Source organism: Gossypium arboreum, chromosome 7 (assembly GCF_025698485.1).
Source record: "Gossypium arboreum isolate Shixiya-1 chromosome 7, ASM2569848v2, whole genome shotgun sequence".
In the NCBI taxonomy this organism is placed as follows: Eukaryota; Viridiplantae; Streptophyta; class Magnoliopsida; order Malvales; family Malvaceae; genus Gossypium; species Gossypium arboreum.
Window position 1 is genome coordinate 94600380 of NC_069076.1, and position 26478 is coordinate 94626857.

At 30.5% G+C, this 26478-nt stretch overlaps 3 protein-coding genes and 1 long non-coding RNA gene across 5 annotated transcripts; 3 read left to right on the forward strand and 1 right to left on the reverse strand.

Annotated features, from left to right (window-relative positions):
• Nucleotides 1-663: 663 nt before the first annotated feature.
• On the forward strand, nucleotides 664-3113 carry LOC108457500 (uncharacterized). Its single transcript, XM_017756612.2, has 2 exons — nucleotides 664-1053; nucleotides 2400-3113. The coding sequence occupies exon 2, from the start codon at nucleotides 2407-2409 to the stop codon at nucleotides 2851-2853; it is 447 nt and encodes a 148-aa protein (XP_017612101.1). The 5' UTR covers nucleotides 664-1053; nucleotides 2400-2406; the 3' UTR covers nucleotides 2854-3113.
• A 1533-nt stretch (nucleotides 3114-4646) lies between these two features.
• Nucleotides 4647-7941, forward strand: LOC108457492 (beta-glucosidase 44-like). 2 transcript variants are annotated; one of them, XM_017756598.2, is made up of 10 exons: nucleotides 4647-5002; nucleotides 5725-5783; nucleotides 5869-5944; nucleotides 6042-6113; nucleotides 6196-6283; nucleotides 6385-6637; nucleotides 6721-6836; nucleotides 6907-7121; nucleotides 7191-7325; nucleotides 7406-7941. In XM_017756598.2, exons 1-10 carry the CDS (start codon nucleotides 4798-4800, stop codon nucleotides 7678-7680), a joined length of 1494 nt encoding a protein of 497 aa, XP_017612087.1. In that variant the 5' UTR covers nucleotides 4647-4797; the 3' UTR covers nucleotides 7681-7941. The 2 variants fall into 2 exon arrangements, with proteins under 2 accessions (XP_017612087.1, XP_052886680.1); XM_053030720.1 differs by having other exon boundaries at nucleotides 7191-7256.
• Nucleotides 7942-8581: 640 nt separating this feature from the next.
• On the forward strand, nucleotides 8582-23231 carry LOC108476984 (beta-glucosidase 44-like). The gene is made up of 11 exons (XM_017779384.2): nucleotides 8582-8904; nucleotides 10649-10707; nucleotides 11664-11739; nucleotides 11847-11918; nucleotides 19552-19639; nucleotides 19840-20092; nucleotides 20228-20343; nucleotides 20435-20649; nucleotides 20731-20762; nucleotides 20839-20941; nucleotides 22957-23231. Exons 1-11 carry the CDS (start codon nucleotides 8700-8702, stop codon nucleotides 23229-23231), a joined length of 1494 nt encoding a protein of 497 aa, XP_017634873.1. The 5' UTR covers nucleotides 8582-8699.
• A 604-nt stretch (nucleotides 23232-23835) lies between these two features.
• On the reverse strand, nucleotides 23836-24941 carry LOC108480970 (uncharacterized). The gene is made up of 2 exons (XR_001870728.2): nucleotides 24588-24941; nucleotides 23836-24168 (listed from the first exon to the last, which is right to left on the reverse strand). It is a non-coding gene; the product is annotated as an uncharacterized LOC108480970 (long non-coding RNA).
• Nucleotides 24942-26478: the final 1537 nt, after the last annotated feature.

Below are 26478 nucleotides of genomic sequence, written 5' to 3' on the forward strand. Positions count from 1 at the left end.
TTAATAGCTTCCACAAAGGCTGAACCCACAATCCTTCAATTTCTCTGAAAAAACCAACTGAATAACCATTAGGGCTAGGAGGTATGTTAGGGTGCATAGAGAAAACTATATTTTTTATTTCCTCAAGAGCATTCTTATGGTCTTCGTCCACTGAAACCTGTAATAAATCAGCCATTAACTTATTAGAGATTCCACTAACTTCTACATCCTTAGCGCCTAATGTATCCTTGAAAAACAAATTACCTTCTCAGAAGTTCCATCTATCGAATCCAATTTCCTTCTAGCAGAGTCACAGAGAGTTTGAAGAGTACTTTGCTTTTTTTTAAAAAAGCAAGTATTTTGATCCCCCTCCACCCATTGCACTCTTGATTTTTGCTTATAAAGTTTTTCCTCTGCTACTAAAAGAGTGTATATTTCAGCAACAACCTTTTTCTCTGTCTTAATCAGTGTTTCAGTAGGTTCACTTGACATTTGCTTTGGAAATTTTCCAACTCAATCCTTTTCTCAATCACTTTCCATGGGACTTTACTAAAATGAGTGGATATTGATTCCTTCAACCCAGCTTCAAGTCTTTTCATCTTGTAGAAAAATGGTTGCATTGGGTCCCGATTAGTAGGCTCACGCCAATATTGCTCGACAATCCTGCCAAAATCAGCCCAAAGAGAAATGATTTGTTCCAATGTGTTAAGGCAATGTAGAGATAATCAGTTTGAATGTAACATCTTTTAATTTATTTACTTAAATCATTTAAAAACTATATTAAAATATGAGAGTAGTCGAATCCTTAAACGTCTTTATTCAGATAAATCCACCATTACTGTAATTATTACTGTGAATTTAAAAAAAAGAAGAAAAAAACATTCGGGAAAATAGAACATAGTCAAACACGAACAGTCCTGGTAATACAAGGTATTACGGTTTCGTCCTAAAAAAATCTTTCCTTTATATCATATTTTCCCTCTTTTATTTCTCTTTGTGCCCCCCCAAAACAAAACCCTCAATCTCAAAACTCACCCAATTCCCCTCCCTTTGGTTGTTAATCCAATCCCCAAGGTAATATTTCTCTCATTAAAAATTATCACTTTTTTATGAATTTCTGTTTTTGAATCTTGGGTTCTTGATGATCAAATCCCTATTCATATTCATAGGTTGTATATATATTTTTTCCTGTTGTATTTCTGCTGTTGTAACCTGAAAATTTAGGGCGTAATTAGCTTTTTCTTGTACAATGGTTAGGGTTTATTGTTTTGTAATTGAGGAGTTTTGGATGTTTAGTCAATGATTTGAGCGGTTGTATGGTTCTATTTGTGATAGATTAAAATCTGGGTTGTTTATGTGTTAATTTGGGTATTATAGTTCATTCACAGTGTCTTTTTTTGTAGTTACCCTGTATTTGAACCTAGTTCGTATCTGTTTTTAATTGTTCCGAACACCGTCTTCGGGACTACGATATTAGTTTGAACTTTGAATTATCATTGAACCAGTAAGTGAGGAAGAATGTGAGACCTGATTCTGGGTCGATATTAACGGTATCTTTTTATCATATGTTATGGCTTCTACATAGCCAGCTTTGAAGTTGAAATTGGATTCAGGGATGAGTTGGTTAATTGTAGGGATATTGCATAAACTGATGTTGTATGATCTCGGGTAGCTTTCAGAGGGCACTTAATACTAATCGGTTTTTAACTGTTCTGAATGCCCCCTTGGCGACTTCGATATTATGAACTTTGAATCATTAGTAAACCTCAAGAGTATAGGGTAAGTTAGGAGGAAGATGAGGCGATTTAACCTTAATCCTATCTTATTCTGGGTGGATAAGCCGATAAGGTATAGGACATTGATGAGAAATATATATGTATGTATGTATTTTTTTATCATGTGCTATGGCTTCTATGTAGCGAGGGTTGAACTGTTGAAGTTGAAAAGGAACCATGAGGTGTGGTGGTTGCTTACCTTATCCTTTAACCATGTAGTCAGAGGTTTGATCCCCGCTCACGGGAATGGAACACATTTCATGGCCAGCCATTTATCTTTTCGGAGAGCACCTGTGGCGAGGGGATTAGTCACTGCTGCTGGCGGTGGATAGCCTGGTTATGACCAAGAAAAAAAACGTTGAAATGGGATTCAGGGATGAGTTGGATGATCATAGTAGTATTGCATAAACTGAAATAGAATGATCTTTGCTAGCTTTTAGAAGGTTTGATACTCCGTTAGCCATATGTTGTGCCTGTATGCTTGTTATGCTTTGTGCCTCGCTCGTACATGCATAAAGAATTGTTTCTGGATAAGTACAATATCGGTGAATATCATGAAAGCTATGCTTGTTTAAATTATTCTAAGTTGCTATATAGAAAAACTTATATGCCTGTTCTTTAATTCTTATGTTGTGTTTTCATCAGTGAGAGAATGCAAGATCCGAGGGTGCTGCTGTTAGAGGAAGATTTGAATCCTAAGATACGGAAAAAGAAAAGCTCTGCTAACAAAGCGCCGCTGTTTCCGTTGGAAAGGAATGATATCAAAGGGGCTCAACAGGTACAGGGATCTGTACTATTAAGAACAGGGAAAAAGACATCGAAAAGGAACTCGAAGAATGAAATCTCTCCTATATTTCAGCAACCTGAGAGATCTAACTCAGATTCATTACCAGACTCTTGTACATCCGGGAATGAGTACCGCGTACTGAGGCGTAAGTATTTGCTATTGGAAGAAGAAAGCTTTACATTAGGTAAAGAGCTTAAAGATGTTGAAGATGAAGTCAAGGCACTCGAAGAAGAGAAGCTTGCTTTACTGGATCAACTTGTTGTATTAGAAGGTTTAATAGATCCTTCTGAAATGCAATCTCATGGAGCATAGCTCGATACATTACTAGTGTTGGAGTATGTGATTTTCGTAGTTATTTCAAGGGACGAATTGGAAATACTAAAACATGAGCTTGTGAAGGGAATTCCAGGTTTTGTTGTGCAGGTGTAACCTACATTATACTAACAGAAGTTTGTCTGGTTGGAGTGATAGTAGAGTTGAGCTGCTTCTATGATATGTAACTAGTTATGGTATAGTTTGTGGATGAGATTTGCTATAAATATGGTAAAGTTTGGTGTCTTGATCTTTCGTAATATGTTTGAAATATGAGAGAATGAGAACCCTATACCTCGGCTTGATTCCCTCAATTCATAGCAATCCCATTGTTTTCTTCCTTCTCTTTATTCACAAAAAATTTGGAGAAAATAACAGTTTTAACTTGATTAATTATAATAAATTTGATGATTTACAAATCAATTTTTAGAAAACAAACACTCGTAATTAATTCAATTCTTGAAATCAGTTTTCCCTTAGAAATTTTTGATGCTTGATGGAAAATAAATTGATTGAGAATAATTTTTAAAAACAGCCCTCTTAAAATTTATAATATTGTAATTTTTAACGTATTACATATAAGATATTTATATAGCAAGTATAAATACATTTAAAATTTGATCTATGTCATTATATCCAAAGATAGGATTTAATGTTCAAGTTGACAATGAGAAGGACTTGATTGATACAATATTAATACTTTGAGGGTTTAATTAGAACCAATGTTATTGGAATCAAACCGAACTAGTTGGTTGGACTGTTGGATTGGGAATCGACCGGTATACCGTTTCAAATAATGGGATTGAACCGATCACTAAGTAGGCAATTCAAAACTAATAAAACAAAAGTAGTTGAATTGATTTATAATTATTATTATTGGATCGACAGTCAAACTGGTTGAATAAAGAACCAGTGATCTAAATTAGTCCGACTTTCAAGATATTGATCAAAACATTTCATGAGTTTGGACCAATTTAAAATATAGATTATAGTTTGGAATATGTGATGAAATTAATCCTAAATTATTTAAAAAGTATGACGTGGGTTTTATTTTATAGATAAGTTAAGAATTTTCCGGGATTTTGATTACCAGATCCCGGACCGGAATCTCAGGATAAGCCTAGACTTGGCAAATAAATGCAAAAGAGAGTTGAATCTGAAATATTTTCAGTTAATATTTAGAAAATAAAAATCTTTTTAGTACATTGAAAATTAAATTCTATAAAATAAATAAGAGAATTTACTGGCGATTGTTTTAAAATTATTATGGATAATAAATAATTTTCTCTTTTAATGCATTAAAGAAATTAATCAGTTGCAATATTTAATATAATGTTATTATAAATAATATATCAATTAATATTATAGAGAACTCTAAAATCACTTACAAATGAAGTATAATCTTCGAAGTTGAATGTATGTTGAAATTATTTTAATAGAAAATCAATGACTTACTACAATCATAATATTTGATTTAATTTTGATTCAATGATTGTTGACAAAGTTTTAAATATTATAATTATTTAAATTTATCTGATTTTAAATACTTTTATAAATAAATTAGTGAAAAAACTTACAAATAATAATATATAATCGTGAAAAATTAATATTAAATTAATATAATTTATAAATATTAATAATTAAAGTTGTTATTGTGTAAATTTTAAAAATAGAGTTACGATGGACAGGAAAAGATAAAATTAAATAGTAATTACAAAAAGTTAAAATATTTGATAATGAACAATGACAATGAAAAAGTATATAATATAAAATATTCCATTTAAAAAGAAAACAAAAATCAAAACTGACATGAACCAAGTAAAATAAAAAAAACCCTATCTATAAATAGCTGTGTCCTTGTTCACAATCTCAATCATTCATTCATTGACTGTTTAGTTTCCCACGTTTTCTTTGATTTTTTGCAGTTAACTTTAGGTTACAGTGATGAAGCCATTGCTGTTATGTTTTGCTTTTGCTGTGATCGTCGGCATCGGAAATGCGGCCGTGATGGACACCGGAGGGCTTAGCAGAGACAGTTTTCCGAAGGGATTTGTGTTCGGCACAGCAACTTCAGCTTATCAAGTTGAAGGGATGGCTAATAAAGGCGGCCGAGGACCTTGCATTTGGGATGTTTATGTTAAACAACCAGGTAATACTGACACTCATACTAATTCAGCTTAATAGATTCTTGTTTAAATCTTTTAGATAATTGTTTGCTGGATTAATTGACCTGATTTCAGTCATTTCGTTTTTATTTTTTATTTGGAATTTGAGTCAAAATTGATGAATTTATGGTAAAATACCTCTTCAGTTACTTTAAAAATGTGATATTTAGTGGATGGGTCCCTCTTAAAAGAATGGAACAACTCAGTTTCAATGATAAGCAACTAACGACAATTAGTACTGATGTTCACTTTTTTCATCAATTAATAACAAATTTAGACATTAATATTTTGATATTCTTTCAATTTTATTTTGATTTTAAAAATTTATAAGCTAAAAATTATAAATTTGTCGTGATTTTTTAAAATTAAAATTAAAATTATAAAATTTAAAATTAAATTTATTATTATACCATTGAAAAATAAAAATAATTATTAATTGTCTTTTCTTATTTTCAAAATTGATAGTGAAAAAATTATTTTAAAAATTTAATTTAAAATAAAAATTTAAAGATTGAAAAGATTTTTATACCAAATTTATCAATAAATAATAATTTTAAAACAAAATGCACGTGGAATATCACCCTGCCCAAGAGATTGTCCGTGGGATGTCTACTGTTTTGGTATATTTATTATATAATTAATTATTTCTACCCAGAAAATTAGTAATTAATTACGACAGTAATTAAAATTTGTCTCGTAATTTCAGGCCATATTGCTAATAATGATACTGCTGACGTTGCTGTTGACCAGTACCACCATTACAAGGTAACTTAAAATTTTGTTTGTTTATTTTTTTCCAGCAATAGAAATTAAAACAAACATTAATGTGTTTCCATTAATTTTTCCATAGGAAGATGTAGATTTGTTGGCAAATTTCAATTTTGATGCTTATCGGTTCTCTATTTCATGGTCAAGGATCTTTCCAGGTATTGCAACAAGGGCTCTATTTGTTTTAATTTAATTTTTTTTCCTTGAATTACTATTTTTCAAATTAGCCCATTGATTTATTTTATATTTTTGTAGAGGGTGTTGGAAGAGTAAATTGGGAGGGAGTTGATTATTACAATAGGTTGATCAATTACTTGGTTAAGAAAGGTAAATCAAATGAATTTGAGTTATAAAATATTCGTATTTCTGCATTTTGGCATTGTCTTAAGCTGATTCATTGCTTTTGTAGGTATTACTCCGTATGGGAACTTGTACCATTATGATCTCCCTCAAGCTCTTCAGGAGAAGTACAATGGGTTCTTGAACCGTCAAATTGTGTAAGTACAACGTGTTTTTGACATTCATTATATGAGGATAAGATAATTCAAATACTCTGTAATTGTGTAATTTTGAAAGTTTTGTTGTGAGTTTTTTTCAGGGAAGATTATGCTGATTATGCAGAGTTTTGTTTCAAGACATTTGGTGATAGAGTCAAGAACTGGTTTACATTCAATGAACCCAGGATCGTGGCTGCTCTTGGCTTTGATAATGGCATCAATCCTCCTTCAAGGTGTTCCAAAGAAGTTGGAAATTGCACTGATGGAAACTCCGCCATTGAGCCTTACATTGTTGGACATAATTTGATCTTATCCCATGCTGAAGCAGTTAAAAGATATCGTGAAAAATACCAGGTCCATTCATCTATCCAATTGTAATAATTGATTTTGATAATCCTGGCTATTTTAGGCTGATATGAACCTGGATATATCTCTAGGCAAAGCAAAAAGGGAGTATTGGTATTCTCTTGGATTTTAATTGGTATGAACCTCTTACAAGATCAAAAGCTGATAACTATGCAGCTCAAAGAGCTAGAGATTTTCATGTTGGCTGGTATGTTTCTAGAATCTTTTTTGTAGTGAAAAAGGATTATTGTCTACTTTATTAATCAATTTTCGTATAGGTTTCTACATCCCATTCGATATGGCGAGTATCCCAGAACAATGCAAGAAATAGTCGGTAAAAGGCTGCCGAAGTTTACTGAGGAAGAGGTTAAGATGGTGAATGGTTCGTTTGATTATGTAGGCATTAATCAATATACTACTAGCTATATTTCTAATCCCACATCACCATCAAATGTTACAAGCTACCAATCAGATTGGAATGCAGCCTTTGCCAGTAAGTCTTCTTACCATAACTAGTGAACATAATGAAACCAATGTTTTACATTGTGTTCACAATTTGTAGATGCAAAGAATGGAGTGCAAATTGGTCCAAGGGCAAATTCTTGGTGGCTTTACATTGTACCTTGGGGTATGTACAAAACTGTGACTTATATAAAAGAGCGGTACGGGGACATGAATGTTATTATCTCGGAAAATGGTAAGTATACGATTATTTTTTAAGTGTTTATACCGGTGATTGAATGAACCAATTGAATTGAGTTGAAATTTGTGATGTAGGTATGGATGATCCTGGAAATGCTACACTTCCAAATGGATTGAAGGACACCACAAGGATAAAGTTTTTCAAAGATTACATGACTCAGTTGAAGAAAGCTATTGATGAAGGAGCCAACGTGACTGGCTATTTTGCGTGGTCGTTGTTGGACAACTTTGAATGGTTATTAGGATATACTTCAAGGTTTGGCATCGTTTACGTTGATTACAACAATCTCAAGAGGTATCCCAAGATGTCTGCTTATTGGTTCAAACAATTGCTTGAAAAGAAGCAATGAATTGTAGCAAGAATTAGATCATTGAGGGGAATAATGGGAAACAAAATAAAAAGTAGGAGGATTAGCATTGAAAATGCTAGAAGTTTTCTTTTGAGATGTTCCCTTAGGCCTTAGTTTTTTTTTTTTTTTTTTTTTCCCTTTTTAAATCCAAATAATTAGGTTGTATCTTAGGTTTTGTTTCATACTGATAAAGTGACGGTTGTGTATTTTAGATGCGGTGCGGTTATTATGATTATAAACGTAATGAATGTTATTGCGAAATATGGATATTCATGGTTCATAATATATTCTATTAATATTTAGTAGACAAAATTTTAAAAAACTTTCAACTACATTGAAAATAAAATTTTATAAAATTTGGTAGGTTTTAAGAGTAGTTTTAAAATTATTAACCAGTTGAATAGATTAATACATTATATAGAATAAATAAATCAGTTGTAACATAGATACTCTTAAAGTAGATGTAATACATTGTTTAAAGAATATAGTGAAGGGTTGGTATTAGGTTAGCTGAAATTTAGTTTCAGAAAAATTAATTTTTATAATTATATTAGCAATAATCCAGTAAAAGAAAAGTCTTCAAAGTGGAATCGAACAGCTTAATATATATATTTCTGAAATATTTCTAATTGTTATAGTAAATAGATCACGAACTCATAACATAAATAGTAAAATTGACATAAAAATTTAATTTTAATTATAAATAGTATTCGATTCGATTTAAATTTAATTGTTTTCCAAAGAATGATTTAAATTTGATTTTTAAATTATTAAATTTTACTTATAAAAGAAATTATATCATTATTAATTTTTAAATAAATTAATTGTTATCTTAAATTAACTAAACTAAAATCCAAATTTGTGAAAATTAACTATCAAATACATTAAATGTTGTGTGGACCATCATTCATTCTATGCCATTAAAAAAAAAAAATCCTATCTATAAATAGCTGTTCATTCATTCATTGACTGTTAGTTTTCTACGTTTTCTTTGATTTTTCACAGTTAAAGTTACAGTGATGAAGCGATTGCTGTTATGCTTCGCTTTTGCTGTGATCATCGGCATCGGAAATGTGGCGGTGATGGACACTGGAAGGCTTAGCAGAGAGAGCTTTCCGATGGGCTTTGTGCTCGGAACTTCAACTTCAGCTTATCAAGTTGAAGGGATGGCTAATAAGGGTGGCCGAGGACCTAGCATTTGGGATGTTTATGTAAAACAACCAGGCAATACTAATACTAATTAATACCTCTAAATTTGAAATCGATTCTAATTCAAATCAACTTGAGTATATATGACTGTTTTGTGGATTCAAATTGAGCTGATTTCTTTTTTCTTAAATCGGATAATGTTTTTAAACTATTAATAAGTTTATGTTTTAGTCATTCAATTTTAGAAAGTTACAAAATGGTCACTGAATTATTCCAAAGTTTTTTATTTAAGTCAATGAGCTGTTAAAATCGTTGTTGTATGGTTTTTTTTTTCTATTCGCGCTGTCTACACTAATTAAAAGCTCTCATTTCCCTTCTCTTTTGCATTTCAATTTTTTATTATAAAATAAATTTAAATGTCACGAATTTATGAATTAAAATTTAAACAACTTTTTTCTTCGATCTTTAACACTATCTCTCTGATCGACTTGAATCTAAGATATGTTCTTCTCCTTATCGATGTGTATTGATCTACAGCACCAGTCGTCGAATTGTCACCTGGAGTTTGTTAGTTGGACTTTTAAAAAAAAAAATTAACAATCTAGTGACTTAAAATTTTTTTTTTAATAGTTTAATGACTTAAATGAAAGCTTTTGAATAGTTCAATGACTTAAATGAAAACTTTTGAATAGTTAAATGACCATTTTATAACTTTTTGAAGTTGAGTGACAACAAAGTCAACTTAATAATAGTTTAGTGGCATTGGGTGCAATTTACCTTTTTTATTTTTTTGAAAATTTGAACGAAACTTGATAAATTTAGGGTAAAAGACCTCTTCAATCCCTCTTAATTTTGATATTTAATAAATTGTTCCCTCTAACAAAAAGCGGAGTAATTTCGTGAATGAAAGTGCATACCTAAATACAATTAATAATAACCTCACTTTTTTCGACAATTTATTTTACTTTTAATTAATGTAATAATAAATTTAAATTTTAATATTTACATATCTTATTAATTTGATCTCAATTATAAAAAAAATCAACAAATCTAAAAATAATAAAATTATTATTTAGTCATAAATTTCTTATAAATAGAATAAAGTTAATAAAAGTTTTAAAGATTGAGAAATAAATTGTTATTATACCGATAAAAGGTAGAATAAATGTCAAATTTTATTTTTCACTCTTAAAATTAATGGTAATTAAATTACTTCACTTTTTTTAGAGGATCAATTTATTAAATAATAAAAATCTTTTTACCTAAATTTGTCGACAAAACACAATTATAAAATAAAAATGCTTGTGGAGTATCACCTTGCCTAAGAGAGTGTTCGTGGGATGTCTACTGTTTGGCGTCATTTATTATATAATTAATTGTTTCTACCTAGAAATTAGCAATTAATTGGTTATATGTATTTAAAGATCCCATCATGAGACTTCTAAAATCTTTTTGAATCAATGGTTGAAATAAAAAGGGAGAAAAAAAAATTAATTCACAGTTGACTATGCCATAGAATCTACATTAAAAAATATAGATTTTCGATTAAGTTGATTTTAACACTAAAGAAAGAGAGAAACCGATTTCATAGAAAAGTAACATATTTAATAGCTGATTTAAACAATTTCTTAATTTTTGACATTTCTTAATTAAATGATTACAATCTCCTATTTTTATCTTTTAACCATAATAGTTTATTTTAAAAATTCTACAAAATTCACTATAGTAAGATGTCACATAAAACATTACCCAATTAATTACAGTATATATTTTTAGTAAATTGTGTTACTACTCTGTACGTTTGCAAATGTTGGAACAGGCCACATTGCCAATAATGATACTGCTGATGTGGCTGATGATCAGTACCACCATTACAAGGTAACTTAAAATTTTGTTGCACTCTAAAAAAATCTTCAATTTGCACTAGTTTAAAATAATTTTGTATTATCTATTGTTAGAACAAAAGTTGGAATAAAACTAGAGAGTTCACTTAACAAATTTAAAACGTGAGTCAAAAAGATAAATAAGGAGAAAATTATTACATAATATTTGTAACACAATTCAGATTCACTAATCCTACATCTGTGGAGTCTTACTTAGAAAATGATTTTATTCAACAATTTATTCAGTACAACTACTGGCTAAAACCTAATCTTCTCTCTCTCTCAATGAATAATTATAGGTCCTAATGTCAGACCTAAATTGTAATAAATTACTCTCCATAAATATCTCACATTACATCTAATATCTCCTTATAAAAAATCCCCATTAAAATTCCTAAACAATAAGTGAAACCGTAAACAAAGAATGTCTGAATACACTCAAATGACTAAAGAGGAAGTCAATCAATAGCCTATTTATAGATAAATACAAGAGTCATCTTGATAGACTTTAAACTTAAATCTAAAAGCTGGAATTATCACTTAAATTATATTGAGTAATTATCTTATAAAAGACTTAATGAATAAGTCTTCTAGCAACTTCAAATACTCTCTTAAGAGATAAAAATAGGATAATGATAAACATATTCAATTATCTCAAGCTTCTCTACTTCTTCATTCCATTCGAAAAAGATAAAAATGATAATTCTATAGTGTAGCCCAAATTTCTCCTTTTTTTTCCTTTTTTTTTCTACTTAGAACATTTAAAAATATCCAAATATGTCAATCTTCTTTCACTATCCCAAAACAACTATCCTAATTGTTGGAACATAGATAGTTAAAATTCCTAACACACTCTTTTTTCAAATAATATAAATTATAATATAATCATAATATGATCTAATTAATAGTAAGATGTTTTGCTTTAATTCATGTCCCACTATTTTTCTATAGGAAGATGTAGATTTACTGGCAAAGTTCAACTTTGATGCTTATCGGTTCTCTATTTCATGGTCAAGGATCTTTCCTGGTATAGCAACAATGGCTCAATTTGTTTTAATTATTGTTTCATTTGGCTTTCTTCTTCTTTAATTACCATTTTAAAATTAATTGTATGATTTATTTTATATTTTTTAGAGGGAGTTGGAAAAGTGAATTGGGCAGGAGTTGCTTATTACAATAGGATGATCAATTACTTGGTTAAGAAAGGTGAATGAAATGAATTTACATTATTTGATAGCAATTTTCAATTTAGTAATCGTATGAAATATTTATTATGACACCTCATATTAATTCGTTCGTCGAGTTCGAATGTGAAGCGCCACATTCGTTTCTGGAACAACTCGGACTAGCTTCTCTTTTAATGTCAACACAAGCATCAAGCATTTATCATATTATATTAACCATTCATTTTAATTATAAATAAATTCAAGTCATTCCAAACACTTTAAAATAATTTTTTTAGATAAGTTCTAGGTGTTTGGAGATAATTTAGACCAAATTTGGGTCTCCCTAGGTCAAAACAAGTCAAAGTAGGGGAGAAACCCTGTTTTGACATACTTGTACAAGTAGAAGTCTAGACTTTTATCGGTAGAAGTCTTTGCTATTGTTCATTTTTTGCTACTGACTTGTACTGATACATTTGATCACTTGTATTGGTAGAAGTTTGTCAGGATCCAAAAATGACCCAAAACATACCTAATTTGACCAAAAACACTACCAAAGCTTTTCCAAACATTAGGAGACACTAAAATCAAGTTATAAACACCATCTAAGCATAGCCAACCACATTCAAACACATGGTTACAATCCTGTACTCAACATCACAATTTCTTGCATCAATTCCATTTACTTGGCATGTAAGTAAGACATCAAACATAGCTTAAACATGTCATTAAGGTCATGTATTTCATCATAAGTATAGCATTACATGATTACTTATCATTATACAAATATAACCACACTTTACTCACAAGCCATTAGCTTATAGGTACTAAAAAATTAATATGGACTCCAGATCAAAGAACAAATTTAGGTACCTGCCAACTTGTTTCAAAATGGAACAAAACTATAAAAAAAAAACTTTGCTGAGTTGGAATTTGAGTCCTAAATGCTGTCGACCTCTTCACTATCGAAATCTAGTCAAAACCTATGTATGAAGATAAACAAAATTGAACGTTGAGCAAAGAAGCTCAATAATGTTATCATAATTCGAATTAAAGGTGTAAACATAAAAAAAATGACACATAACAATAGTATTAAAGTCTAATTATCGAATTGGTTTGACTTAACACATTAAAATCCTACTTCATACATTACCATATATCAATATGCCTTCCAAAATTGCATCTCAATCTCATGTCCCAAGTAATTTAATATGTTTCATGATGTTGTTCTTATTTCACTTCTATTCTTTCTTGACATCAATTATTTTTCAAAAACATCTAGCTTAATTAGCATCATTTTAGTTTCCATCACAACTTTTATATCACTGATTTAACAAATATAGCACTTAATAACCATCTCATTTGAAACATAGCATAAAGCATAGTAACTTACCTTGTTCACTTATCATACCTTGGGTTGTCATTAACTATGTTCACAAAAAAACATATATGTTAAGTCATGCTTTCATTTACGATAACTTTGAATCAATAATTAAACATCAAGTTAAATATAAAATAAGAACATATTAAGTTAACACATATCGAATTAAGGATATCTGTCAACGACCCTCGTCTTCCCTTTAACCCTTAATGTCCTAGCGTTGTCTCAATAATTTGGTTCGACAATGAAGATGAATTTGGGAAAGTTTTTCTCCTTTCTTTCTCTTTTGGTTCAATAGAAGAGAAGATGAAATGACTTAATTTGGTTCTCTCTCCTACTCACCAACATATTACCATGAATAAATTAATTAAATTAAGAAAAATCTATTAATCCAATGGCTTCTTTAGTGGAGTCCTATTAGTTTTGATGTCCCAAGCTTTTGATATAACAACATTTAAGACAAAATCTTATTTATATTTTTTGAGTCATTTGGTGAAAATAATTGTTAGAAATTTTGTTAAACATTTTTAAATCATTTCAAAGACCTATAAAAGTACTTAAAAACATGTTTAAATGTGTTTTAATTTATCTAAATGCTTTTGAGTCAACCTAAAATGTTTTTAAACTCATTTTATATAAGTTTGGGAAGTTGTACCAATACTTGGGTGGAAGTTCTACCAGTGGAAGTTCTACCGGTAGAAGTAAGTAAGAGAGCACTTCAAGCATACCTCCATACTTCTACCGGTACTTGGGGGGACTTCTACCCATACAAATCTGCTTCTACTTATACATCTTGTGAGTTGTATCGATACGGATCTATCTGCAATGCTTCCAATAGCTAGAAACTATTGATCGCCTCCAAATGTGTGAACGTTTAGAGTAAAAATCATGCAAATTAAAATATAAATATTTAAGTGCGGTATTTGCAAGTGTACAGGTCAAATTGTAATATAGTTTTGTTTACAATAAAATATTTGAGAAGTATTCCTAGGATTGTACCCAAGGGAATACAGATTGGAGAAATTATTATTAAATTAATTACAAAAAATAATTATTAATCTAATCAAGTCACGAATTAGTAGTGTTGATCCAAATTAATATATTAATTAAAATAATTAAATTAACTAACTTAAATTAACCTATTGGAATTTCTTATTCCTATTGTAGCGATACGAGCCTCTAGCCTATGATCGATTAAATCCCTAATTATCTAATTAAGTATTTAATTATCATTGATTGAGTTATTTACCACCCTTAGCTAAGAATACCCTCTTGGTCTCATCTTCACTAAGGATTACCACCTAAGTCAACCTCTTAATCTCTTCCTAAGCATAAGAATACCCTTTCGGTCTCACCACTTGGCACAAGTTATACTCGACAAGATACCCTCTCGGTCTCACCTGTCTTAATATTCTACATTCTACTAGGGGCGTCACTCCCTAATATACTAAGTATTCTTGAATAAACAACCAATTTCAAATTAATAATCACTTAACAAATAAATCAGTTTAATAACCAAATCATGCAATATATAAATAAATCACAACAATCTATCCTAATATTCATATAAACATTAATTGGCTACATTAACGGAAGATAAATAAAATAATAGAAGATAAGAGATAAGAGAATGCTCATGAATAAATATATTAAATCGCGAGTTTTGAGCAATCTCTACTAACAAACGTTTCACATCGAAATATAATCTTCCAACTACGGAAGAATAAAAGTAAACTAAAACTAAAGAACTGAAGAAAGAAAACTATATGTAGAAATTTCTGTGTTTGATGCCAAAATTTGTGTATAAAAGCCTCTTATTTATAGGCTAAAATATGTGCACTTTATGCCTGATATGCCTCCAATACTAATAAATGCTCGATATCAAACGATACCTTCGATTACTTGCAAATAAGGTTGTTGATGTCATCCTACGCACAAGCTACTGCCGTCACATCAAGATGCCAAATATTACCTCGTTAGGATGTTGCACGTAATTCAGACCTAGGATGCTTCACAGTTGTCGTGTCGCGCCACAGGATGCTTGTGTCGACCTTCATTCCGTGCAGTCTTGGGCCCAAAATGACTTCATGCACACTTAATTAACCTATTAGAATTTCTAGAGCCCCGAATTGGCCTTACGAGTTATAACACATAAAAAAATGCGTAAAAATGTTTATTTTATTAACTTTTACTACTAGCATACTAACTATTGAAAATATAATAATTAATATTAAAACAGCTAGAAAACAAGCTTTTTAAGTGTGAAAAATATACTAAAATTACTACTACATTTGATGTGAGGTCAGTTATCCCCAACGGCTATAAACAGTAACAAAATTTTCCCTTTTTATATATACACACAAGAACACTTCAAGGTACAAGAGATGACCATTCAAACATAGAAGTCAAGAGAAAAACCTTAAATTCTTAATTTTCTCATTTTCTTTTTTAGATATCTTTTAGGTGCTTATTGTTAGATCTTTTTATCATTTTCTTTTCAATTCTTTAAAGGAGAAAACTTAACACTTGTAAACACAGAAAGCTTAACACTTGTAAACACAGAAAGCTTAACACTTGTAAACACGCACCTTTGAGAGGTCTTCATTGTTTACATCTTTTCTTTGTATTGTAAGAGCCACTTAAGATTTTTGAAGTATAAAATCTTAAGTAATTTGTAAAGGGTTATAGTTTAACCTTGTAAAACCTAGAGGGTTCTTTAACCACAAAATTAGGGGTAAGGTTTTATCTCATTGTTGTGAAAAAAATAGCAATTGTAAAGGTTATACTATAACACCCCTAACTCGTATCCATCGCCGAAATAGGGTTATAGAGTATTGCCAGACTTACAGATAAAACAGATAGAAATTTCAAACATTTCATATCATTTAGCATTCATGTTAAAAACCAATCAAAATTTATATATATATTCCCTAATATGAGCCATCGAGGCCCCAAATACACCTTAGAGACAAATCGAGACTAAATTGGAAGTTCAGAGAATTTTTCAGAAACTTATAAAATTTTCAAAACTGCAGGGGTCACACGACCAAAAGACATGCCCATGTCTTAGGCCGTGTGGGCATTCGAAATAGGGACGCACAACCGTGTTCGTACCAGTGTAAGTCACTGACTTGTGCCGCACGGCCAATGCACACGCCTGTGTGCTAGGCCGTGTAAGCATACTGACTTGCTCTTTTAAAATATACAGGGGGCATCACACGCGGCTGAGGCACACACCCATGTCTCTGCCTGTGTGGACAAAATTAGGCCATTTTCCAAGCCATATTTCTCACCTAAATTGGTACCAACCTAAACATAACAATTTGCATATAACCAAGTCATAAATAGGCATCCAAAATCAAGCTTAAAACATGTAATATTATCACATACAACCAATATGATCTTAGGCACCTCAACTGACAACTTATAACATGTAAATCTAAACATTCAATTTATCCAATTGTTTGATAACTTATATGCATATTTGTACTAAAACTTACCATATAGATCATAAATCAAAACATAGCATTTAGTACTATTTATGTACTTGATCTCTAGCATCAAATGGTTATATAAGTCACTTATAACTTGTACACCAAAAACACCAATACAGACCTTTCAAAATCTAACATCATTTCACATATGTGCTTTCCACAACAAGCACTAAATCACTCCAAATTATAATACATATTAACCATACCAAACCACACATCAAACATGATAAGGCCATTTATACATACATAGCAAAATATACCAAAACACAAGCCAATTCAAATGGCTAAAAACATAACAAATCATGTAGCCTATTATTAGCCAAAATAACCTATCATGCCATTATAACCAAAATTAGATAACCAAAAGTACCAAAAGAGCCGATAGATAATGTGATATAGCTCCGGCAAGCTTCCAAACTGAACGAGCTTCCAAATCACTATAAAACATGGAAAATAACACAGAGTAAGCTTTTAAGCTTAGTAAGTTCGTAAAACAAAGAATTTAACTTACCATTCAGCCACAATTTAAGAAAGTAAACCAAAGCATATCACAACTCAATTTGGCCAAAAGCCTAACACATATTCATCAACCAAGTTAGCCATGTAATTCATATAAAAACTAAGAATCATGAATAAGTTCAACAACTATTTAAATTCCATATACATGTAACATCTATACCATGTGTCTATATATCATATATAAACCATTTCCATGTAATTCACGTAAATACCTATTCTAGTTCGTATCGAACTCATATAAGCTTGTAACAGAACTGTGCTCGTTGAACCATTTAGAATATCGTTAGATACACGAGTAGTACAAATGAGGTGTACTAAACTGTAATCAGCCAATTTCTGTACATGTATGCTCATACGAGTTATAAACAGTAAGCTCCTCCGATCTAAATAATGATAAGCTCATACGAGCTGAGTATCGATAAGCTCTTAATAGTTGAGATCGGTAACCCTAATGACATGTCATTTGTATCCTACGAATTCATAAGGTTTAAATGGGGCTCGGTAGTCGTCGTACATCGTCGGATATGCAATCAGTATTCATTCATGGCAATTAATCAATTCAAAAACATATAATTCAATTTAAAACATATAAATGTACAATTTAATTACATGAACTTACCTTGACGAGGGCATGTAGATACGAAGGCGATTAATCCGAGATTTTTTTTTTTGCCTCGATATAACTCCGTACGAGGTCTAACCCAATCTATACGAATGAATTTAACTTAATTCAATACAAATCACATTCAATTTAGTCCAACACACATTTTTGGAAAAATTATCATTTTGCTCCTATACTTTTAATTCTTTTCAATTTAGTCCCTAGGCTCGAAAAATGAAATTCATTCAATTTTATCCCTACCCAAGCGTTGCGAACTATTAACATACTTATAGCAGCCCATATATTTCACAAATTCACACTTTTACCACACAATTGATCACATTTCTTAATTTAATCCTTAATTGATAATTTCATCAAAAATTCCTTTACAAAAGCTGTTTATCTAACAACAACCATTCTTTTTCTACCATTAAACATCAAAACCCTAACATATTCATCAATAGGAAAATTCAAATAATTTAATAGTTTCACAAATTAGTCCCCGGGCTAGCTAGATTAAGCTACAACGATCCCCGGAAACATAAAATTAACAAAAATGGAACAAAAATCACTCACCATGCAAAGGAATTAGTCTAGCTGAAATTTTCAAGCTTCCACGGCTTTCCACTCTTTTAATTTTAGGTTGAAGAAGATGATAGAAAATGATGATATATTTGTTGTGTCTAAATTTATCATTTATTACCTATTTACCAAATTAACCTTTAAAACATTTAATGATTACACTAATGTCAAGCCATGTACATCCACTATCTCTTTAATGGGATAATTACCATATAAGGACCTCCACTATAAAATTCTATAGCTATTAGACATCTTTAGCTATTAGAACACAATTTTTGCACTTTACGCAATTTAGTCCTTTTAATCGAATTGAACATGTAAAAGGTAAAATTTCTCAACGAAATTTTTATACAGTAATACCATCATGCTTTAGATCATAAAATAATATTAAAATAAATTTTTTGGCCTTGTATTTGTAGTCCCGAAACAACTATTCCAAATTCACTGAAAACGAGTTGTTACATATACCTTCTCCTTGAAAAGTAATAATTTCAAGTATAGTGAATTGGTAAATCATTGACTGAGGTATACCAAGGTAGAGAAGGTAAGCAATTGAGGCCACACCACTATAAATCGAATTGTCCAAACTTTTCTTTTCGTCCCTTATTAATTAGAAAAGTTTGTAAAGATTTTTAAAATATCAATTCACTCCTTCTTAGTATTTTTCGGCTTAGCAAATTTAATGGTCATGATCTAGTTAGGCCACTATCCTTATATAATTAAGGAATAATTATTTTCAAGGGCATGTTTAATAGCTCAACAAAGGCTTGCTCTAAGCTTAAATTACATCCTACATTTTACTCACCTTGCAATTTAGTCCTTCTATTATTTATATACTAGCTTAATAAATTTAATTACTAATAAACTTTATTTCCTAATTCTGTGTTTGAATCATCACATTCTCATCTAAAATTTTCAGACAGCTCAACTTAACCAATTCAAATTTAATACTGAAATTTTTAGCACCGAGGAAAATCAAGTCATTACAATTACCTTTTACTGCGTCAAGGTTTTGGGACCTTAAGCACATAGATTCTAGACCTTGGCTTTTTATTTCTATGAAATATTGAACACCTTAGCTAATTTATTACTTTTGTAGGCATTACTCCCTATGGAAACTTATACCACTCTGATCTCCCTCTAGCTCTTCAGGAGAAGTACAATGGGTTCTTGAACCACCAATTTGTGTAAGCAGAACAACATTTTGCCTATTTCTGACACAAATTCATTATATGGGGTTTGATGATCCAAATATATGAAAAGAAACTCAGAAAAATTTGAATGAGTTGAATATTAATTATGTTGATGAAACTTAAGTAATCTTGTAATTGTGTAATCTTGAAAATTTTATCTAAGAGGCTAACATTTAATTTTGTGATTCTTTTAGAGAGGATTATGTCGATTATGTAGAGTTTTGCTTTAAGACATTTGGTGATAGAGTTAAGAACTGGTTTACCTTTAATGAACCAAGGATTGTGGCTGCTCTTGGCTTCGATAATGGTGTCATTCCTCCCTTAAGGTGTTCTAAGGAAGTTGGAAATTGCACTGCTGGAAATTTAGCCTTTGAACCTTACATTGTTGGCCATAATTTGATCTTATCCCATGCTAAAGTAGTGAAAAAATACCGTGAAAAATATCAGGTCTATTCATCTTTCCATTGTGAAAAAATAGGAGGTGACAGTTTTGTTTACATTTACCATTGATATATATCATAATTGTTTGATTGTGATAATCCTAAGGATTATAAACTTATATGAAGTTAGATATATCTTCAGGCAAACCAGAAAGGGAGAATTGGCATTCTCTTGGATTTTAATTGGTGTGAACCTCTTACAAGATCAAAAATTGATAATTATGCAGCTCAAAGAGCTAGAGATTTTCATGTTGGTTGGTATGTCTCAATCTTACGTTAAAACTTCTATTCTATAGCCTTTTTTATGTGTGGTTTAAAAATTCTGAAATTTAATTCACTTTTCGAATAGGTTTCTACATCCCATTCGATACGGTGAATATCCAAGAACAATGCAAGAAATAGTTGGAGAAAGGCTACCAAAGTTTACTGAGGAAGAGGTTAAGATGGTGAATGGCTCATTTGATTATGTAGGCATTAACCAATATACTACTCGTTATATTTCTAGCCCTGAAACACCATCAAACATCACAAGCTACCAGATAGATTGGAATGCAACCTTTGCTAGTAAGTCTTTCAGCCATAACTAGTGAACAAATTATTTATTTATTTGCAATTGATGTTTTACATTGTGTTCACAATTTTCAGCCACAAAGAATGGAGTGCAAATTGGTTTAAGGGTAATTTCAATAGGATTAGAACCTATCACTCTTCATTATTTCCCTTTTATTATTGCCTCTAACTTTCTCTATGTAGGCAAATTCTGGGTGGCTTTATATTGTACCTTGGGGTATGTACAAAGCTGTGACTTATGTAAAAGAGCGGTACGGGAACCTGAATATTATTATTTCAGAAAATGGTAAGTATATTCTAGGAATGGTATATACAAAGTTTATGATTGTTCCATAAGAGTCTATTTTCCTGATAAGAAGAAGGTGTAAGAAAAATTGAAATATGTCAAAAGAACCAAATCTCACATTTCTTAATGTTTATAAGTCATTATATTTTATTGGGCTAGTAAAAACCAAGTTGAGAAGGTGGACTGACGCGCATGAGAATTAGGTCCGAATAGCTAGTGTAGTGTAAATTAGTGGATTTATAAATTCCAATGAGATAAGAAACTTCTAAAGAAGTTTGGATATAATGATGTTAACTAGATTACAAATTCAGATGAGATAAGATTTACTATTGGTTATATATTCACCCTTGATGGTGGTGCAATATTGTGGAGATAAGTCAAACAACTATTATAGCAAAATCTACCATGATGTTAGTTTATTGCTTTGGAGTTGGTAATGAGGCTGATTCATTGAAAGTTTTCGTAGCAAGTACTTCATTAGGCACAAAGTCAACAACTTCTGTGTCTATGCATTGTGATTGCTCATCGACAATAACCATGGCAAAGAATAAAATTTACGATGGTAAAAATAGACATATTTGTCTAACAGACGGCGAGATAAAGCAATTATAATGGAGTTATATCAATTGATTATGTAGTTAAAAGTGAATTTAGCTAATTTTCTCACTAAATCCCCTTGGGGAAGAAACTAGTAAATAAATATCGATGGGGATATAACTACAACCAAAATAGTGATATCAAAAGTGATGGAAACCCAACCTATGTGATTGAAGACCCCATGAACTAGTTTTATATGTATAATAATGAAGTCATTAGTTGATTCGTTTAACGCTATAGAAATTATGTCCCTCCTATGGTGTAAATAATGCTAAAACTATAAAGAAAGTGAGGATGAGAAAAAGAACTCTTAATCAAATCCATATTTTTTATAGGTGGTGTATTAATTTGCACAATACACTTCATATATTAACCTCTATGAGTGTGAAGTGGGGTTGCTTATTTGAGATTTATGGAAAAGTCTCTAGAGCACTCATGAAAACCAGGTAAGCACATAGCCTATTAGCGCATAACTACGTCAAATAACAATAGTATATGTATAATGTGATTTATGATCATTTTAATTTATGTAAAGAATTATTGGTTCATAGAAACTTGTTGTTTCACTAATTACTTTGTAAATTATGTTTCATTCATTCTAATTTTGGTTCATAGTCCAAAAGATACCAAAATCAATGCATTATATCTAAATAAAAGATACTCAGCAATTCTTTTGAAATATGTGAGGAGTTGTTGAAAAAATTTAGACTTCTTTAAGAAAAACTTTGAGACCATTACTTATAAGTAGAAAGTAGGTGGACTCACGCACATGAGAACTGGACCCAAATTGCTAGTATAATGTAAATCGATAGATTTCCCTACTGTGATATATCGCGGTGTCCGAGCCCACCTTTTATTTTTGGACTTCTTTTTACTAAATTTTTAAGAGTTTAGGAAAAAAAATTACTTAGCTAGTAACACCTATATTTAACACTAGCTTAACCAGTTTAAGCTATATTTAGTCAATCCCAAGTTCATTGAACCTTTTTAAAACTATTTTTCGCTAAGTCAAATCCACTTCCCTTTGCTATTTTTATCCAGTAAAATTTCTATATATACCATGGTTCACTTTCACTCTAAACACACCTTAAAAACTCTATCATTCTCCTCTCTTCCTTTTGAGTTTATTGAGTATTCTTTTTGTGATCTATTGTTGATTCTTGTTCCCATTTTATAATAGAAGAGCTTGTTGAATCCCGCGGGATACACTATACAAAGAGATATCACAAAGACCAACACACATTAAGCTATTCAATTCGCATTCTTGGTTTATTAACTTTGTGCAATATTTTCCAACAGAAAGGATGTTAAGATTCTGGCTCATAAGGATGATTAAATGAACCAAGTGGGAAGAGTTCAGGTCTAAGCGTTTGTTTTCTTTGCGGAATGAACTAAAATTGATGAATTTTGTGATATAGGTATGGATAATCCAGGAAATGCTACACTTCCAAATGGATTGAAAGACACCACAAGGATAAAGTTTTTCAAGGATTACATGACTCAGTTGAAGAAAGCTATTGATGAAGGAGCCAACGTGACTGGCTATTTTGCATGGTCATTGGTAGATAACTTTGAATGGTCATTAGGATATACTTCGAGGTTCGGCATCATTTATGTTGATTACAAAAATCTCAAAAGGTACCCCAAGATGTCTGCTTATTGGTTCAAACAATTACTTGAAAAGAAGCAATGAGTTGTAGCAAGAATTTTGTTCATTGAGGGGAATAATGGGAAACAAAAGAAAGTAGGAGGATTAGCATTAAAATGCTACAATTTTTTTTTTTGAGATCTTCCTTTAGGTCTTAGTTTTTTTTTAATCGAAATAATTAGCTTATATCCTAGGTTTTGTTTCATAATGATAACCCAACCATTGTATATTTTGGATAATGATTTTAGTTTTATTGTGATTATGAACGTAATGAATGTTATTACAGTTAATAATAAAAAGTATATATCATGTTTTTGTATAAATTTCACAAGACGAGTCGTATTTTCTTGGTTTTGGTTTGAATTAGTGGTGCTCAAACGGTTGGTTCGGTTAATAGTAGGATCAAATTACTATTAATTGAATTACTCGAAATGTAAAAATCTTTAACCGTTAACCGAACCAAAATTTTTTTAAAGACATTAATCGAACCAAAATATTTTGGTTAATTCGATTAGTTAACTGAAATTTATATGTTTTTGTCTTTTGGTTAAAATAAGTACAAAACATATAAAAAAATATATTGCTAATGTAATAGGCCCAATTTGCCCGGGCCTATAATAAATCAAAAAAACCAAAAACCAAAAATATATGTATCAAACAGAAATAAATAAACTAAAGTGTTTATGAGGCCAATGTCCATTTACAAAATTCTGGGCCTAAATTAAACCAAAACATTAACCCAAAGTCCAATAACAAAACATAGCCTGAAACAGAAATAAAATACCAAGTCCAAAACATCTAGCCCGATTTACAAATGGCCAAAACCCGAAATGACCCAAAAAAGGCCCAACAACAGAAAATACCAGAAATCCTAGAGGTTTCCGGAATACGCTAGAACAACAGTAGATCAAGGCTCCCACGAGTGGTTCCCACGCACGGCCTCCACGGCCTCTTCCTCCGTACAGCCTTGCGTCCATAGAACCTGCAAAAAAACACACGAGAAGAAAGCAGGCTAACAGAATACAACAAATGACAGTAGAAAAATGTAATTTTTTATTTTTATTCATTCTATAAAATACGGCTATGAAAAGCGACCGAATGTACTGGAAAATCTTACGAATACAGAATAGAAGAAAAGCAATAAAAAATTAACAAAGGTGATTTCAAGTTCTTTTTCCTTCTCTTTCGATTTATTTTCTTTTTGGTTGGCTCGATTTTTTTAGTATGTGAATTGACGCCGATGAGAGCCCAAATACCTCGGAGATGCGAAGGTAAGGGCGAGGGGCCGAACAGTATTGAAAGCTTCTTTGTTCTATAAACCTCTTTTCGTTTTTTAAAAAATAACATGAGATTTGAAGTTTTTTTTCAAATAAAGAAGAAAAGGAGAAAGAATACACTTACTAAATCCTTTTGGGTATGTTTGAGCACTTTCAACGGCAGGATCGGGGCACTGTTTGCGCGCTGTTGGTCGCCAAACATGATGGTGGTTCTGCGGCTGCGTGCTAATGAAACCCTAGTAGATTGATTTCAGGGCTTTTTTTTTAAATTAAAAGGTTGGTTGTATTTGGAAAAGAACATAGGAGAAAAAGAGGTTTTAAATAACTTGTTAAAAAACGACGCCGTTTAAAGAAGGGGAATCCACACGTTGACCCGATCCGAAAGAGGATCCGCGCCCTTTTGCTTCAGATGGGTAATTTGCGCGGTTAATCCCTCCTCTTGGCGCCGCATTTCAATTGACTCCTATTGACATCTTATCTGATCTTTAAATTTCTCCCAAAAGTTTGTGTTATATCATTTTAGCCTGCGCCTCAACGTAGCGTTTTGGGATCAGGGATATTTCCAGCTTTGGTCCCTGTGAATTCGCGAGCATTGCGCATGGGTCCCTATTTTAATCCCAGTAGTTTATTTTATTTATAAATTATCCCTTTTATTTTAATTCAATTTTAATTAAGTTTGTATTTGTATGACTTATTATTTTAAAATTCATTTAATATTTTTATATATGTGTTGATTTATTTTAATATTTTTTCCTGTATTTTTATTTGTATGATTAGGTTGAAGTTCTTCTTTATATCATATAATTTTAACATTCTGCATAGTATTTGATTCAAATCTTTTATATACTTGTACCTATATTATTTTAATTGAGTCTTCTATTCATTATGATTTTGAAAATCCATTTAGTTTTTTTTATATGTGTGTTAAACCATTTTGATAACTTTACTTTATTTTATAAAATCATTATTTTGAAATTTATTTTTATGTCATATTATTTTAACTGTTTATATAATATTTTGCTTAAATATTTTTGTGTATATTTGTACATATATTATCTTAATGGAGTTTTCTATTTAAAATACTTATTGTTTTAATATTCACCTAATGTTTTTATGTATATATGAAGCTATTTTAGGAACTTCATTTTGTGTTTATAAAATTATTATTTTAGAATTCTTCTTTATATTATATTATTCTAATAGTTTATATAGTATTTCATTCAAATGCTTTTATGTATATTTGTACATATATAATTTATAGATTAACTTAATTTTATATGCATTATTAATTTCATACTATTTTTACAAATAATTATTTCTAAATCTATTTATGTATTATATGTTTTGTAAACCTATTATGTGTATTTCCTAAGATTATATTTTATTATGTATTCTTGTTATCCTTTCATTTATTAAATTTTCCTTTGTTGTATGTATTTTTAACAAATGTTTTTAACACTTTATATATTATTTGATTTAAAATCTGCATTCTATAATACATATTTTAATGATTACATATATATCTCTAGCTTGTTTTTACAAATAGTTTCAAATTCATCAATTCATATATTATATATTATGTGTTCATCGTCTTATACCATATTGGTTTTTATTTTAATTTTCATTTTGTTTTGTATATTTTGTATTGATTGTATTATATTAGGCTATACATCATTGTTGTACTGTTTTTTCGCTTTTTATTGTTATCTCAATTGTTCTCAATACATGCTTAAAAGTTGGTTTCATTTTGCTTAGATTAATTATATTCAATTGTTTGATTTGATTGATTAAATAAGGTTATGTTATCTTCATTTACCAAGGATTGTACTTTATGCACGTATATCTTCCCATATTTTTATTCTTTCTTTTAGTTTACGAATGTTGCATTATAATTTTCAATTTTTTTTAAAAATCAATTGGTCCATTTTATTTCACGTAAAATCAATACGTTTTGATATAATTCACAATCATTTATTTAAATTTTTTTACAAAAACAAGGCAATGTTCAATATTTG

Bases quoted from the DNA above. Each gene is read 5' to 3' on its own strand.
- LOC108457500 (XM_017756612.2), top strand. From the start codon at position 2,407: ATGCAAGATCCGAGGGTGCTGCTGTTAGAGGAAGATTTGAATCCTAAG.
- LOC108457492 (XM_017756598.2), top strand. From the start codon at position 4,798: ATGAAGCCATTGCTGTTATGTTTTGCTTTTGCTGTGATCGTCGGCATC. The intron at 5,003-5,724 runs GTAATACTGACA...TCGTAATTTCAG, and splicing joins TGTTTATGTTAAACAACCAG to GCCATATTGCTAATAATGAT. The intron at 6,114-6,195 runs GTAAATCAAATG...TTGCTTTTGTAG, and splicing joins CAATTACTTGGTTAAGAAAG to GTATTACTCCGTATGGGAAC.
- LOC108476984 (XM_017779384.2), top strand. From the start codon at position 8,700: ATGAAGCGATTGCTGTTATGCTTCGCTTTTGCTGTGATCATCGGCATC. The intron at 10,708-11,663 runs GTAACTTAAAAT...ATTTTTCTATAG, and splicing joins ATCAGTACCACCATTACAAG to GAAGATGTAGATTTACTGGC. The intron at 19,640-19,839 runs GTAAGCAGAACA...TGATTCTTTTAG, and splicing joins TTCTTGAACCACCAATTTGT to AGAGGATTATGTCGATTATG.